The 16,127-nt window shown below is 36.2% G+C and overlaps 1 protein-coding gene across 6 annotated transcripts in view; it reads left to right on the forward strand.

Moving 5' to 3' along the window:
* MEF2C (myocyte enhancer factor 2C) overlaps nt 1-16,127 on the forward strand; it is a 151,034-nt gene that overhangs the window by 69,534 nt on the left and 65,373 nt on the right. For all 6 annotated transcript variants that reach the window (XM_032404025.1, XM_032404027.1, XM_032404023.1 and 3 more), the window contains exon 3: nt 5,824-6,027. In XM_032404025.1, coding sequence (XP_032259916.1) covers nt 5,824-6,027 — 204 coding nt within the window. The remainder of the gene's footprint in view (nt 1-5,823; nt 6,028-16,127) is intronic.

Here is a 16,127-nt window from a genome sequence, read left to right on the forward strand (position 1 = left end):
TAAATAAATAAATAAAAATAAATAAAAACCTGAATGAGCTTAAGCTTTACAAAAGTTATCTTAGCTCAAAAGCTATAAAATCAAGATTATCTTATTTCTACAAAAAAAGGAGAAGGTCTTTGACTTCATGCCACCATTTTTTAGAACCTCATCTTTTTCATCAAATTTGGCCACAAACCAAACATTCAGACTTTAAAATAGACTATTTTCATTCCATAATCCACTGGTTCAGCAAATGTTCATTGAGTGTCCACTGGTCAGTCTGGATGAAGCCCCAGATGGGGTCTTTGGTGAACTTGAAAGCCAATAGGAGAGGCAGACTCATAAACAACCAACTCTATAATATTAGAATAAGTCTCACAGTAAAGGTTTGTAAAAAGTTTTAGAGGACGACAATGAGGGAGGAATGAGTTTTATCTGAATGTAACAATGAAAGCTTCGTAGAAGAAATTGGCATTTAAACTAATTTAAGCCTTGCAGCTTGATTGGGAGCCTGCCAGCAACCAGATGGAAAGGGGGAGGGGCATAATACCACAATTAGCTTTCACTGAGTACAAGATAAGAAGTAACCAATATGGTAGGTTTCATTTCATATTCATCTTGATTGGGTTGACATCTACTGTTATTTTTCTTGTTCAGTCTAGAGAAAAGATTGGTCAGAAAACAAAAACTGAATTCACCTCTAACTCTAGATAAAAATACAATTTCAGGTCACTACACATGACTGAAAATATAACGCTATTAACTAAGTAAAGCACTTTGCTTCAAATAAAGAAAATTGCTTTTAAGCCTTAATGAGTTAAATGGCTATTTTTTCTCCAGCCATGAGGAAGAGACATGAACAAGGGAGATATATATATATGCAATAGAAGCCCCAGCACCTAGCACAAATGTCTGACATGGAGAATGGTCAATAAATATTGCTTAGCATTTGGCATATAGAAAATGCTCAATAAAAATAGTTTGAATTATTTTTGTTTCTGTGAGCAGATTCACCAAATTTCTTTATAACTGAGTTGTATGGAGCTGTATTTAATGAATGTGCCTTTTCTCAATTTCAAATTCTAATTTCAATTCCTGATTCATACCTAGTAAGTTCTAAAGTAATTGTAAATATAAGATGTGTGATGCCTGCCCTTATGCTAGAATTTAAAACTTGAAGTTTCTATAAAACTCAATGCCAAAACCTCTTACTGCAACATCATCATTATATTTGGGGCTGTTTCAAGAAGTAAAGGAAAAAATAAAATAAAATGGTCGGTGTTTACAGAGTAATTTTGCTTTTCATGCATATATTACATATTAAGTCTCTTTAATTCTGAAAACTAAATGTCGAGTTACAGTGTCCACTAAACAATACTGGCTTTATTCTCTTGTCAGTGCACCTTGATTGATATAAGCAGTGGAAAAGAGCATCTCTTTGCCTAACTACTATAAAAACAGTTTTCTATCTCACCTAGGGTTAAAAATATGTTATTTAAATAGAAATGGACTTGTCCCCATTACAAATTATTGTCAAGTTATGAAAAATGTAATCATTACAATACATTATTATATTTAAGTATAAAAGCTCTGAACTGCAATCTTTGTCATTGAGTGGCATATTTTAAACGAAGAGTAATATCCCAGATCTCTTTAGAAAGCTTAATGCTTAAAAACAGTTTTATCTAACTATGCACAATGAGAGAAAAAGCATTATAAAATACATTTTGAGTATGCTATGAAGAATATGAACATAATAAAGAATTAAATTTAGAGCAATTAAGAGTAGAGTTTGAAGATATTTTCTTAAATGCTTTAATAGAGTCAGCACCATTTCAGTTTGCAGTTTTAATGAAAAGAAGCTATATGCGCTGACTTTTTTGACAGGTATTATTAAATAAGTATGCATTATCCAGAAGCCTATTTGGTTACACAGAAGTTGAGGAGTACCTAAAAGTAAACACAAATAGTAGCTTTAATGATATTTCTGTGCTGAAATGTACTTTGATGGTGAATGTTGTAACGTGCTAAATTCTGAGGTTGAGTACAACAGAAACCATACTGTATTGAGACATTCCACCTACAGTTTGTGGTTATGAAAGTCTGATTAAAAGTGGTTTTAGATATATGAAAGTATTTGGGCCAGTGCTTTCTGTATTGAACCTACTCTTACACTGTCTCACTAAATAAAATACCAATGTGCAAGTACATCTAGGTAACTAAATTGCATCTAAAATAAATATTAAAAGACATTTTATATAAATCTATGTAATTATTATGATTCTTTATCCATTCCAAAGAGATGGTCTTTATTTAACTCATTATTAATACCAGTCATAACTCATCTGAATGAATTAAAATAAAAGTTTCTAAAACAGTGTGACAATCAGATATGAAAATAAAACACTAGTTATATTTTATTAGAAGCATTTTAGAAACACAATCAATAATCGTAAAACAAAAGGTGAGATGCTGGCAATTATTACAAAGAAAGATTGTCCCAAGTTGAAATGTAAATAATGTATCTGAGTAGATATTGACTAGCTGATGTGATATGATAAATACCATATTTTCCAAAGAATGATCAGAGGCAATTCCATATTTCAGCTTTATCTTTTTTTTTTTAAGATTTTATTTATTTGACAGGGAGAGAGACAGCCAGAGAGGGAACACAAGCAGGGGGAGTGGGAGAGAGAGAAGCAGGCTTCCTGCAGAGCAGGGAGCCCAACGCGGGGCTAGATCCCAGAACCCCGGGATCACGACCTGAGCCAAAGGCAGACACTTAACCATCTGAGCCACCCAGGTGCCCCATCAGCTTTATCTTTGTATTAGGAATAATGAGATCCTCAAATAGCCTTAATCAGTAGACTCTTCAAAGCCACCAACATAGACATATTTTGTAAGTCATTTTTCTGTACATCAACCAAGTGAGGGATGGGTACTAGGTTTATTGAGCTTCAGTGTTAAGCACTGTGCTTAATACTGTACATTTGTTTACTTTGTGCAGTCCTCACAGCAACCCTAAGAGTAGGCATTCTCTCAGGGCACCTGGGTGCCTCAGTCGTTAAGCATCTGCCCTCGGCTCAGGTCATGATCCCAGGGTCCTGGGATCAAGCCCCGCATCTGGCTCCCTGCTCAGCAGGAAGCCTGCTTCTCCCTCTCCCCCTTCCCCTGCTTGTGTTCCCTCTCTCACTGTATGTCTCTGTCAAATAAATAAAATCTTAAAAAAAAAAATAGGCATTCTCTCTATTTTATAGATGAAAAATCAAACTCAGAGAAAAATCCAACTCAAAGAAGTTAAGGAAATTTCTCATGATTAACACATAGCAGGTTCAACATTCAAATCTGGGGTCCTCTTAATCCAGGCCCCGTGTTCTTCCCTTTCTATCATTCTGCCTTTAATGCAAATGTGATAAAACAATATAATCATTAAGTACAGATTTATCTTTTTAAAATTCTACTCATGAGTTGATAAAAAAATTTTCACAGGAAAAGCTATCACATAATTTTAGATAACATATCAATTTGATATTTCTAAAAACTTCACATAACAGATTTCCCTATTTCATTTTTATACTCTAGATCTTTACCTTGTGCCCATACATGTCTGCTGTTCCAAGCACCGGGCATACAACAGTGAGCAAAATAAAAACGGCATATGGCCTTGTGGAACATGCACGGTAGAGGAAGAGACGGACATTAAACAAATGATCACACACAAAAATATACAAATTATGATAAATGTGATAAGTGCTATTAAGGAAAAATAAAGGGTAATAGGTAAAACAGTTAGTATTAACAAAGTGTGGAGGATTGAGGAGACCAGGAGGTCGGGTTTTCTGTCTGCTCACCCACAGTTCCTGTCAACACATTTATTTAGGTGTGTGGGATTCAAAGTTCACTCTGAGGTCTCTAGTTTGGGTGACTGAATTTATTGTGAGATGGCCAAGCCAGGAGGGGGAGCAGATTCAAGGATGAAGATAATGAGTTTAAGCTGTGGAGATTTAAGAGACTCCTAGGACGTTTAGATAGACATAGGACTGGAGGACACACTTTGGGCGTCCGGAGACAAAAAAAAAAAAAAGATGAGGAGTGGGAATCTAGATTTGGGAATTACACACAAATATGTATTAGATAAAACTGGGCTGGCCTCTGCAAGATGAGTTAGATTTGAAGGTGAGAAAAAAATTTAAGTTGTCCCTTTAAAAATCAGCTAAATTAAGTTAGTCAGCATTTCCCAGAGTATATGCCTCAAAAAACCTAGCTTTGAAAAATGATAGTAAGTGCTCCTCTAAATAAATAAATTTAGAAACAAATATTTTGTCAGCAATAGGTTTGGGTGGAGGTTAAACAAAATTTAAAAGATTTTCCAGCCTTTAATATATCAACATGCCTCATTTCCCAAATGTATTGGGCCACTGAAATTTTTGTCCTAAAGAGTATTTTATAGAAATGATATTCCACGGAACACCTGCTGAGAAATGCTGGGCCATATAAAGGCTTACAGTTAACAATATCCATGGTTTTTGGTGGACAGACTAGAGTGTAATCAAGACAGGAATGAAATTAGGAATAGTGAAATTTTTATTTGCATTTGGTACTGTTGGAAGTATTCAAAGTCAGAGCTGTTGTAGACAGCTCATCAGGAGAAAGGCAGTGTGAAGAGTGAGTTTTGAAGATTGGGGATGAATTGAGAAGGGAATGATTTCAGACAGGGAGATCATCTAGGACAGGAAACTGATAAGGATGGGAATGATAGAGCCGCCTGGGAAATAGACAAGAAAGTGTGAAGCTGAGAAGCATTTTGAGGGAAGGAATTATGGGACTTGGTAATAGATTAGATTAAAAGAAGAAAAAGGCAAAGATAACCACACAGTTTCTGGCCTGCGAGAGGAAGATACACAAAAGATTGAAAACAGAACCCTAACGGTATTATGACTAAAGTACTTCCCAACTTTCTGTTGTATTTCTAGAAAACATAATACAGCACTGTCTGAAAGCACAGTTTTATCCCTTCGAGTGTTTTCAATTAAACATTTTTTTTTAATTTTTTTATTGTTATGTTAATCCCCATACATTACATCATTAGTTTTAGATATAGTGTTCCATGATTCATTGTTTGTGCATAACACCCAGTGCTCCATGCAGAACGTGCCCTCCTCAATACCCATCACCAGGCTAACCCATCCTCCCAACCCCCTCCCCTCTAGAACCCTCAGTTTGTTTTTCAGAGTCCATCGTCTCTCATGGTTCTTCTCCCCCTCCGATTTCCCCCCCTTCATTCTTCCCCTCCTGCTACATTCTTCTTCTTCTTTTTTTCTTTCTTAACATATATTGCATTATTTGTTTCAGAGGTACAGATGTCCATCAACAGATGAATGGATAAACATTTTTTTTTAAACTTTTGAACGCACACACAAAGAATTTCTGAACACACATCTAAAATGCTATGTTCATAATATTGTGTCCAGTCTTCACGTGGTCAAAAAATGAGCTCCAAACTTATAATTGGAAAAGATGTTAACCATGCTGAAATTAATTTTCTCAAATCTTAAATTGCTCCAAAAAACACCTTCATTAAAATGCCCTACATTAAATCTGGCATTTACAGTTTCACATTCAGCAACAAGCTAGAAATCACACTTTTCAAATTCTAAGCAGAAATTAGTTTTAGATTTATTTGCTTTCTTTTCAAATGTGTTAGTCCCCAAGGGCTCTGACAATGACACACTTTGTTTCACAAAGGAGAAGAAGTAGTACTGTTAAAAAAAAAAAAAAAACATGCGTTTTCTTTTCCTTTAAAAAAAAAAAACAAACCTGCCTGTTTTTTTTTTTTTCCAGGTGACATTTACAAAGAGGAAATTTGGGTTGATGAAGAAAGCATACGAGCTGAGCGTGCTCTGTGACTGTGAGATCGCGCTGATCATCTTCAACAGCACCAACAAGCTGTTCCAGTATGCGAGCACCGACATGGACAAGGTGCTGCTCAAGTACACGGAGTACAACGAGCCGCACGAGAGCCGGACAAACTCAGACATCGTGGAGGTGAGAGCGCATGCGTGGTTGGCGAACCCCACCCGGCAGAGCAGCGTGGTGGTTGGACCTCCCCCTTACACACACACACACACACACACACACACACACACACACACACACTTCCTTTTCCTAAAGTGTTCCTATCCCCTCAGATGCCCCGCTGGTTATCACCCCAACATTACTCCACCTTTTCTATTCCTGCAAAAAGCGAGTGAGAGCGATATGGTAATAGGGACAACGTATATCTGGTCCTTGCTAGAAATCAGGCACCAGTGTCAACGTATTGACCTCATCCTCCATGAGTCATCATTGCCCTCGGCTGTATCAGGAACGAGACTAGGGAATTGGGGCCAACACAGGGCTTTACTTACTTTTGATGATTTCTTTTAGGTATAGACTAGTGTCGCAGCATTGTCAAAGAAAAAAAAATACCTAAAAATGAACTCACCCCAGCCTTATACTTCAGTTTTTCACTTTGTCTCTTCTTTCTAATTCATTGTTCCTAATGCATTCTTACTGAAAGGGTAAAAGACAATTACTCTGCTAGAAATGTTTTTCCCCCAATTATATTGTTTAGTGTAGCATTGTTAATATACATGGAATCAGAAATCTGATGAAAATGAATTTCTAAATGTTAGCTTGGTGTTTTATCAAAGTTAGATTTAAAACATTTTATTGTGCCAGAAATAAATAAGCATCACATTAAAACTCAAAAATGTTTTTGATTCATTAGCGTAAGTAGCATTGCCATACAGTTTTAAACACTTCCTGCACGTATCCTATTTAAATGTTATTGCCTTATAGTACTCTTCATAAATAGTGAATACTAAACTAAAAAAGACGTGCAATGAGGACTATCCCCATCTGTCTATTTCCCTCACCTGTCTAGCTCCTCATGGTTACCTAGATTATGATTATGATTGCTTTCCCAGAATTAAGAGAAAATTAATAAATGTTTCAAAACTATGTATTCAGAGTCAGTTTGCCAGAGTACAGGTTATTCTTTTTTTTTTTTTTTTAAAGATTTTATTTATTTATTTGACAGAGAGAGACAGCGAGAGAGGGAACACAAGCAGGGGGAGTAGGAGAGGGAGAAGCAGGCTTCCCGGCAAGCAGGGAGCCCAATGCGGGGCTCGATCCCAGGACTCTGGGGTCATGACCTGAGCCGAAGGCAGACGCTTAATGACTGAGCCACCCAGGCGCCCCGAGTACAGGTTATTCTTGCCATTATCTTAGACTATTCCATATTATGAAAAAATGTAGCACTAATCCTTACCAAATTAATCAACCTCTCACTTTCATCTTCTTTTTACCTGTTATAATAGCCTAAAACTGATTCTCATTTCTTTGCCTTTATTTGGAAGTTTTTTTAACGTATTGAGCTGGGGTACCTGGGTGGCTCAGTCAGTTAAGCATTCGACTCTTGATCTCAGTTCAGGTCTTGATCTCAGGATCGTTGAGCTCAAGCCCCATGTTGTGCTCCTTGCTGGGTATGGAGCCTACTTAATAAATAAATAAAATAAAATAATAAAAGTATTGAGCTGATCGGGTTTTTTTTTTTTTTTTTGCCTAACAAGGCCAACCAAATAATTTCAGAAAACAAAAGTGAATAAGTAAACTTAATGTGGTATATGTTTAAAATACTTGCAGATCTGTATTACTGAACGTCACTTTAGTTTTTCATTGGCATGATTTTAATTGTGTGCCTTGATTTTGAAATTTAAGGTCATTTATAAAACTTAACCTACCATGTATTTCAGATGATATTTTATCCATGTATACATATAACTGTGAAAATACATAAACAAACACGAATATGAACAGAACTGGTCGTCATCAAATCTCATAGGTGCTTTTGTGTGTGTGTGTGTGTGTGTGTGTATGTGAGTTTGTGTTCATGTGCACTCACACACATTTAACCCAAGTCTCAAACGCAAAACAACTCTATACTCAAGACTCCATCTCATTACCAAAACCATTACAACAAACATTTCAGGGTAACACAGTTGAATTGGAATTTGTCATTAGACCTAAACTGCTCCAGTCCTTAACATGATGTGAAATGCTGTAGAACCATAGTAAAGTAGTTGAAAAATGTGTTGACTTTTAAAATTTGCTTTCTTAAAGGTTAAAAATCTAGAAAATTCATTTTCTGAGAGCTTTAGTCAGGAATATACTGTGATTTAAAGGTGACTGAGAACTTCACATTCTCAAGACTTTCATATTCTTGGACAGATGGGTATCTGAGCCAGACTTCTTTAAAGGCCATGAGAAGAGCACTGGGTTGCAAGTCAGAGGGCTTGCATTTGAAACCTTGTCTTGCACATTCTTACTAAGTTAGCTACTTCTCTGGGCTGAAGTATCCTCATCTTAAAAATGAAGGAATTGAATTTGGAAGTCCTTTGCAACACAATTCTTTAAAAAGCAATACTTTTAAAAGAGAGTAAAGCAGCAGTTCCATTATCTTGCATTTGATATCAGTAAATGAAAGCTCTGAACCTCTCAAAGAGACAGTCTGGGGCTCCTAGACCAAACCTAGGGATGGCTTGATTCTTTGGATGAACATGTTCTAAGTCAGTCCTGCTCAACTACCTGAATCACACATTCTTCACCTATTTGGCTTTTCCACTTTAGTAATAACAGAGATAAATGAGGAAGAAGTAAAGCGGGATCCCTAAGCTTAATAAATTTATATCACCCCCACATAGAGTATTTTTCAAAGTGCAGCTTATTGAAATCACTATGCTTGAAATACTTGGTGGAGAACAGGGAATCTGGATGGAAAACTGCATTTATAACAAGTTTCCCAAGTAATTCTTGCATATGCTAAGTTTGAAAACCTCTGCAGCACTGAGACATAAATTGTATTGGGAGTGCCTGGGTGACTCCGTCGGTTAAGCATCGGACTCTTGATCTAGTCTCAGGTCATGATTTCAGGATTTTAAGATCGAGCCCTGCATCAGGCTCTGTGCTGGGCATGAAGCCTGCTTGATTCTCTCTCTCCCTCTCCCATTGCCCCTCCCCTCCTCTAAAAAAAAAAAGACATAAATTGTGTTGGAGGTTAAGAACCTGGGATACATCAGGGATTTGAGGAATCCATCCTTAGAATGAATCTAACACAAAGTTGAGAGTTAAGGTAGTTTACTACTCCTGGGTAAAATTTTAAATCCTATTTATTTTAATTTAATGGAATACATTTAACTGAGTAAGTTTAATGAGGAGCATAATATGTTTCATGAAGGGTCGTTAGTTTTATATTTCCCATTTGGACCATTACCCCTCTCCCTTAACCCTCCAAAAACAGTTTACTCACAAGAAAAAAAGGTTGGCACAGAGAGAGAAATAATATGATTCCCAGCATTTAGACCAAAATACAAATTTCTGGGCCATACCAGAGTAGTGTTACAGGGTCATAGGAAATTGTGCAGCACGTGGGTGTTGAAAAAGATTCCTTCTTTTAGCAAAAAAGCTCTGCGTAATTATCATGTCTTTGCTTGATAATTAGCACTACTGTTACAATGGCACAAAGACAAAGACTTAATAGACAGACTGAGATAGGTTTTTTTTATTATTATATTATAATGCAGCTTGAATATCTGTTTAGATACAATATATAAATATGCCAGATTTAGTAAATGTGTTAAATTTTTAATCCATTGCTTTAAAAAAACAAAAACAGTTACTGTATTAAAAGTGCTTCCTTTGAAGAAAGTCCGTTTTATTTAACTATGTGACAAGTATACTGGATATTTACTCAAAATGCTGGCTTATGAAGCTGTTGAAATTCAGTAGGGATTCTGATGATATTAAAAGAACCGTCCCCTTCGTCTCCTCCAGCTGGTCTTAGCTCCAGTCCTGGTTCCTTTCTGCCTTCCTACCCTCACAGTTGATGTTGGGCTCTGTTCCTGGAAGAAGATGTGGTGTTGAGCACTTCAAGATGACCTGAAGAATGCAAGGCTCACAGGGCATGCTTACAGGCCATCCTTCTCTTAACAGTGACTTAGCAAGTGTCAGCTTACAGTCAGCACTGTACAAGGGATTCTGAAACAGCAAAAGACAGGTATTCTTGTTAAGGATGTAGAACATATATGAAAATCAGCTTGGGAACAGTTGGAGGGTAAAGGAGCAATAACCTCATTAATGTAATACAAGCTACTGAAAGGAAGACATAAGCTGAACAATTGAACAAAAGTCATTCAAACAGGTCATTGATCACCAGATCATTGCAGGGGGGCCTTGGAGTGACAGAAGTCCCAGACAGGTTACCTCCATATCCAACACATGTTTTCTAACCACAAAGCCCATATGTGAGTGTCGCTTAGCACCTGGCCAGGAGGGAAGCTGTCACCCCTCAATGATTCAGTGATTCTGTTGAGCTGCTTATCCAGTCTGGACCAGTAGTCAAGTGACTAAATGTGGAAGGGAATAGAACACAGGGCCCACTGCTGTTCCCTAGGAAATTAAAAAGATGGACATAACTCCTGCAGAAGAAATCTTTGAATATCAATTGTCTCAGTGAAGGATTACTTTTTCTAAGATGCACAAACAGGCAAGAAGTGTGTGTGTCTGTCTGTGAGAGAGAGAGAGAGAGAGAAAGAGATGATATTTACATGAAATTTTATTTTCTGTCATCTGAATCTTGTTTGGATTTAAAGAATTCTAAGAACAGTTGTTCCACCAAAATGTTTCCTTGCACAGTAATAATTAAGGCCTGAATTAAGGCCTGGAAAGACGTTGAAATAGCTTATAAATTTTGTTTCCCAATGCTCCTGGAGGTTATCAATAAGCTAACTACTTTTGCATAGTTTGGTGAAAATTGAGGAATGTAATTTTTGTTGAAAACCAAATGCAGCAAATAGTGGAAATGGACTTTTTTACAAACCCTGTATTATAAAATTTGGGAATAGATGTAAAATATGAAAATATGTTTATTTTACTTGAGCTTTCATTTTATCTAAACTAATTAAGTAGGTTCCAATTTTATACTTACAAAATATAGATACATAAGGGACACCTGAATGGCTCAGTCAGTTGAGCGTCTGATTCTCGGTCTCAGCTCAGGTCTTGATCTTGGGGTTGTGAGTTGGGGCCTTGCATTGAGCTCCATGCTGGGCATGGAGCCTACTAAAAAAAAAATACATATATATACATATATATATAGAGAGAGAGAGAAAATTATTTTTATGCATGCTTTATAGATATATATTGCATATGGGTACTTTTTTTTTTGCAATGAGGTAGCATGTGGCTCTTTCCATGGGCTTCTTTTTTTTCATTTCAAGTTTTTATTTAAATTCCAGTTTGTTAACATATAGTATAATTTTAGTTTCAGGAGTAGAATTTAGTGATTCATCACTTATATATAACATCTGGTGCTCATCATAATAGGTGCCCTTCTTAACACCCATCATGGGTACTTAAGAGTAAAAGCACTTTCACTTATCTGTCTGGTTATTTGTTGTATTTTTATTTCTTTATGCATTCACTGAACAAAGATTGGTTGAATTCCTACCATGTTGTATGTGCCTTGGAATGCCTAGAGATACAAACATAAACAAGGCCCTCAAGGACTCTTGGTCCTTAAGATTGTTCACAAGGCCATCCATGATCTGGCCCCTGTTTTTATCTTCCTCTCCAGCCTCCCCCTTTGCTATTTCCCTCCCCCCACCACTGCCATCCTATATTTGAGCCACCAAAACATGTTTATTTTCCTCAGCTTCTCCAAACCTGATTTGTTTTGTCTTTAACACTCCTTACTAGGCCTTTGCTTGGCTTTTATTTATCCTTTATTCAAGGCAGATCCCAATTTATACTTTTGGAAAGCCATCCTTGAACTGTCCTGTTTACCTCATGGTAGTGTTTTTTCTATATTAGAGCTAGAACTGTATTTTCTCCATCAAAGCACCATGTTATCCAGTTGCCTGTTTCACAGTAGATTTTAACCTCCTGGAGGGAAGGGACTATGCACATTTTGTTTACCACTGTATCTCCAGAACTTCGTGTGAGGCCTAGAGAATATTAGGCCCTCAGAATATATTTGTAGAATAAATAAACAGGAGCAGATATAACAGGTTGTGTCTGAGTAACTATCATATAGCATGATGTTACAAACTTAAAGTATGAAAAATGCTTTTATAGCTCCAAAGAAATTCATTAAAATTTGGCAACTTTTATCAAAGCACAATCAAGAAACTAAATCCAGATCTATGCTAATACAGTAACCACTAGCTAATATATGACCATTACATTTAAATGAATTAAAATTAGATAAGATGGGGGCACCTGGGTGGCTCAGTCATTAGGCATCTGCCTTCGGCTCAGGTCATGATCCCAGGGTCCTGGGATCGAGCCCCACATTGAGCTCCCTTCTCACCGGGAAGCCTGCTTCTCCCTCTCCCACTCCACCTGCTTGTGTTCCTGCTCTCGCTATCTCTCTTTCTGTCAAATAAATAAATAAAATCTTTAAAAAAATAAAAAATAAAGTAAAATTAGATAAGATGTCCAGTTCAGTTCCCCATTTGCACTAGCCACGTTTCAAGGGCTCAGTAGTCACATGCAACTAATGACTGCCAAATGGGACAGGGAAGATGTAAAATGCATTGATCATCACAGAAAGTTCCATGCAACAGCGCTGGTCTAGATTGAAATGTGAAAAGAGAGGCATTTAAGCTAATTGTGTTCTCAAATGAACACCAAGATTAGTTCTTCAATATAAAATTTGAGGAGTGCATTTCAGAAGTAAAGAACCGTGTAACCATGAGATTTTAGAGTCCAGAGCATAAATGTTCACTATGAGAGACACCAATTTGGAGCTAAACACTCAGTGTAAAACTAAAAACATATTTTACCCCTAAACCAATAACCACAGAGTCAATTGGTAAACTTACTACCTGGTCAGAAAGCACTTGCAAATTGTCCAGACTGACAGGGAGCAAGGCAATGTGTGCTGTTTTTTAAATGTGAAGCTTATGAACGGAAAGGGGTTAGACCTTTCTTGTTACTATTTTAAATTTACTTGAGGCAACATGAACCGGTATTTAACTTTATAGTTAGTAATTTCATTTCTTCAGAAAGGCAGGTTTTTTCTTTATGAAGGAACTTAGAGAAATAATATTCTTGAAGTACATTAAAAATTCTTCTTAGGTTACTATAAAATATAATTAAAATAGTTCTTACTGCAAGTAGCTCAGTAGCTCTCTTCTGTCCTCTGTTAAACCAAGTATATAATTGCTTTTCAATAGATAGTAGTGAAAAATGAAGAAAGGATTAGTATATCTATACCATAAAGGATTTAAACCTTCGGTGTTGAGGCTTCCGAGGAAAAGGGGAAAAAAATGATTTTGTAAAAACAAGGTTTTGCACATTTCTACTAAATTGTAATGTTCATTTTTGTTTATATAACTTTATAGTTCCTATAAATCACATTTATATTTATATTTATTCCCCAAAGTCTAAGAGAAGAAATGGGCCTAAAAATGTTATTCATTATTTGTCATAACTACCAAGTGGATTTTTATATATCAAATTTGAAGATTCGTTTCTTTTTAAAAATAAGATTTTTTGCTTAATTTACATGCACTTTGTAAACATGAAAAGCTGCTTCACATCTCATTAAGAACATCATTGTTGAACAAATAAAGTGCATGTTAGTTACTTAAATTATATGCACAAGGCAATAAAATGGAATTTCCTCTCATCTGTTACTGCACAGCTCTAATAGCATATAGGCATTAGTACTAACACAGAGTCGGCAGAAAATTATTTAATAGTAGAAAAGACAATAGGTTTCAAAATACAGCCTTTTTCTCACTAATGTAACCTCTTTGTCATTATTAATCACCACCACTTTATCATCATTATTTTACATGATCATTCTTGAACTGGAACAAACCAAAGTTCTCGTGTTTGGGGTTTTTTTTTCCCCCCAGTATCTGAAAGTGAAAGGGGAAAAATATTTAGCCGGGATCATAAGAGTCACTTTTTAGTGATATTTACAAATTTCTTGGCATATGGAATTTGGTGTTGGGCAACATACTTAAATCATTCTAGTGATTGATAGCACCTCAGTAAATGTAGCATTGTTTGGCTTTATAAGTATGAAATCAGATATCAAAGGATAGAACATCCTTCCTTCCTCAGGATTGGTTACTGAATATATCACCATGGAATATTCAAAAATGAAGTTTTAGAAACAACTCCAGAGTCCTGCCTAGAGTTGGAATAAAAGATGATAAGTCTTTTAATCAAATGGTATTTATTATTTCAGTTACCTCACTGAATTTTTAAAAAGTTATTATTGTAAGTCTGTTTCCCTTCCCTGAAAGACATAATGATGTTTTATTTATCGCTGTTAACTCTAACGGCCATCTCAATGAATGGCACATTGTAGACATTCAACAAATATTTTATATATATATATATACACACACACATGCACACACATATATATTTGTGTATATATATGTGTGTTTATATACATATGTATATATAAAAGAACTTACTGATGCGCATTATAGCATAAATAAAATTAAACTTTACCAAGTTTTCGTTGTTGAAGGCAGGTATGTTCTAATAATAAAAAAGGTGAGAATCTTTCAAGTGAACGTGAGACGACTAAAGTTGTTGCTGTGTAAGAAAAAAAAATAGGCACAGCAGACCACATAGAAATACTACCTATAGTCATGGTGGAAAGTAAAAGACCAACATACGTTGATTCCAGGGGAAGAGAGAAACAACCTGTTGGTACTTTAGCCAGGATCTGACAAGAGGGATCAGTGGGTCTCAAATGAAATGCCTGCCTCTAGTCCAGTCTGAATCATTTGCTTAAAGGCTGATTTGGACTCACTGGTATGGGGCAGGGCCAAAGCCAAAGGTCTGTGTTTCTGGTGATGCTGATGCTGCTAGTCGATGGACTAAACTTTGAGCAACAAAGATCTAGACTTCCCTTTCCAAATATCTGTTTTCTCCAGCATGGAGTTTGAAAGTACATTTTTAAACATTTCTTCTTTGTAGTTTTACTGAGGTCTAAAATCATACCATAAAGTAGATTTTTTTTTTAAGTGATATTTGATGAAACTCATTCTTGAAAGCAAGTGTGTTAGGTTTTCAGAAGTATGATGTAAAAGGCCCAATCAGTTGAGTGACTCTGCGTGTCATGAGCACTGCATCTCCTGGCCTGGTCCCTGCCCTTGTGAGTGCCTGTCAGCTGGTAGTGACTGGAACACGTGTTGAGGAAGATTCTGAGTCTGAAAGCAGATGGCGGGTGGGCACATGGGATGTGATTGGTTTGTGTGTGTGCTATGGGTGCAGAGAATAGTGGTGGCCGTGCTTTCCTCCTTATCCTCATAGGCAAATAATTCATAGAACATGGTGGGAAAAGACCTCAGACTTGATCACTAAAAGGACTGTAATTAGGCAAGTGCTGCAAATGTGTACAACAAATTGGGTGGATAGATTATATTATTGGAAATATATCTCATTTTACTAATAGCTGTTTTGCGTATTATCCAGTCATGTCTCAATGGCATTTACTGTAGTCTCTGTTACCCTGAAATTTAGCCACCCAATGGAAGTTTCTTTATAAGGAAAAAAAAATTCCTGTCAATTATTTCTAAAGGTCATAGAGTTAATGACTAGCTGGGAGGTTAATTAGATTCTGAAAGCCTCTTCATATCAATTAAATCTCTTATCTTTATGTTTTAGTAAATAAACTCAGTAACTATTTAGAGCTACTGTTTTAGGATAAGAAACACTGTAAACAGTAAACTATACAATGGGTATTTGGGTTTTTTTCTCACATCTGAGAAAGCATGATTACAAAATAAACTGATATATGTGAATTGGTGATAGTATCTTTTATTCTAGAATTTCTGAATTAGATAATTTATTTTTCAAAATTGCATGCAAATGACTCCTTAGTCATAAACAAATGCCATCAGTGTAACCTCAAGAAAACCATTTCAGAGAGGAAAAAGTAAGGTCAGAGTTACCCTGAGAATGAGCTACTTACTAGTAAAAAACTCTGTGGTTCCAGAAACCAAACTCCTTTCAGAGTTACTATACACACTTGTAAATAAGTGATATATTTAGTGCCTATGGCCTGACAATCA

The sequence above is a fragment of the Phoca vitulina genome, unplaced genomic scaffold (assembly GCF_004348235.1).
Source record: "Phoca vitulina isolate PV1807 unplaced genomic scaffold, GSC_HSeal_1.0 scaffold6, whole genome shotgun sequence".
Taxonomy (NCBI): domain Eukaryota; kingdom Metazoa; phylum Chordata; class Mammalia; order Carnivora; family Phocidae; genus Phoca; species Phoca vitulina.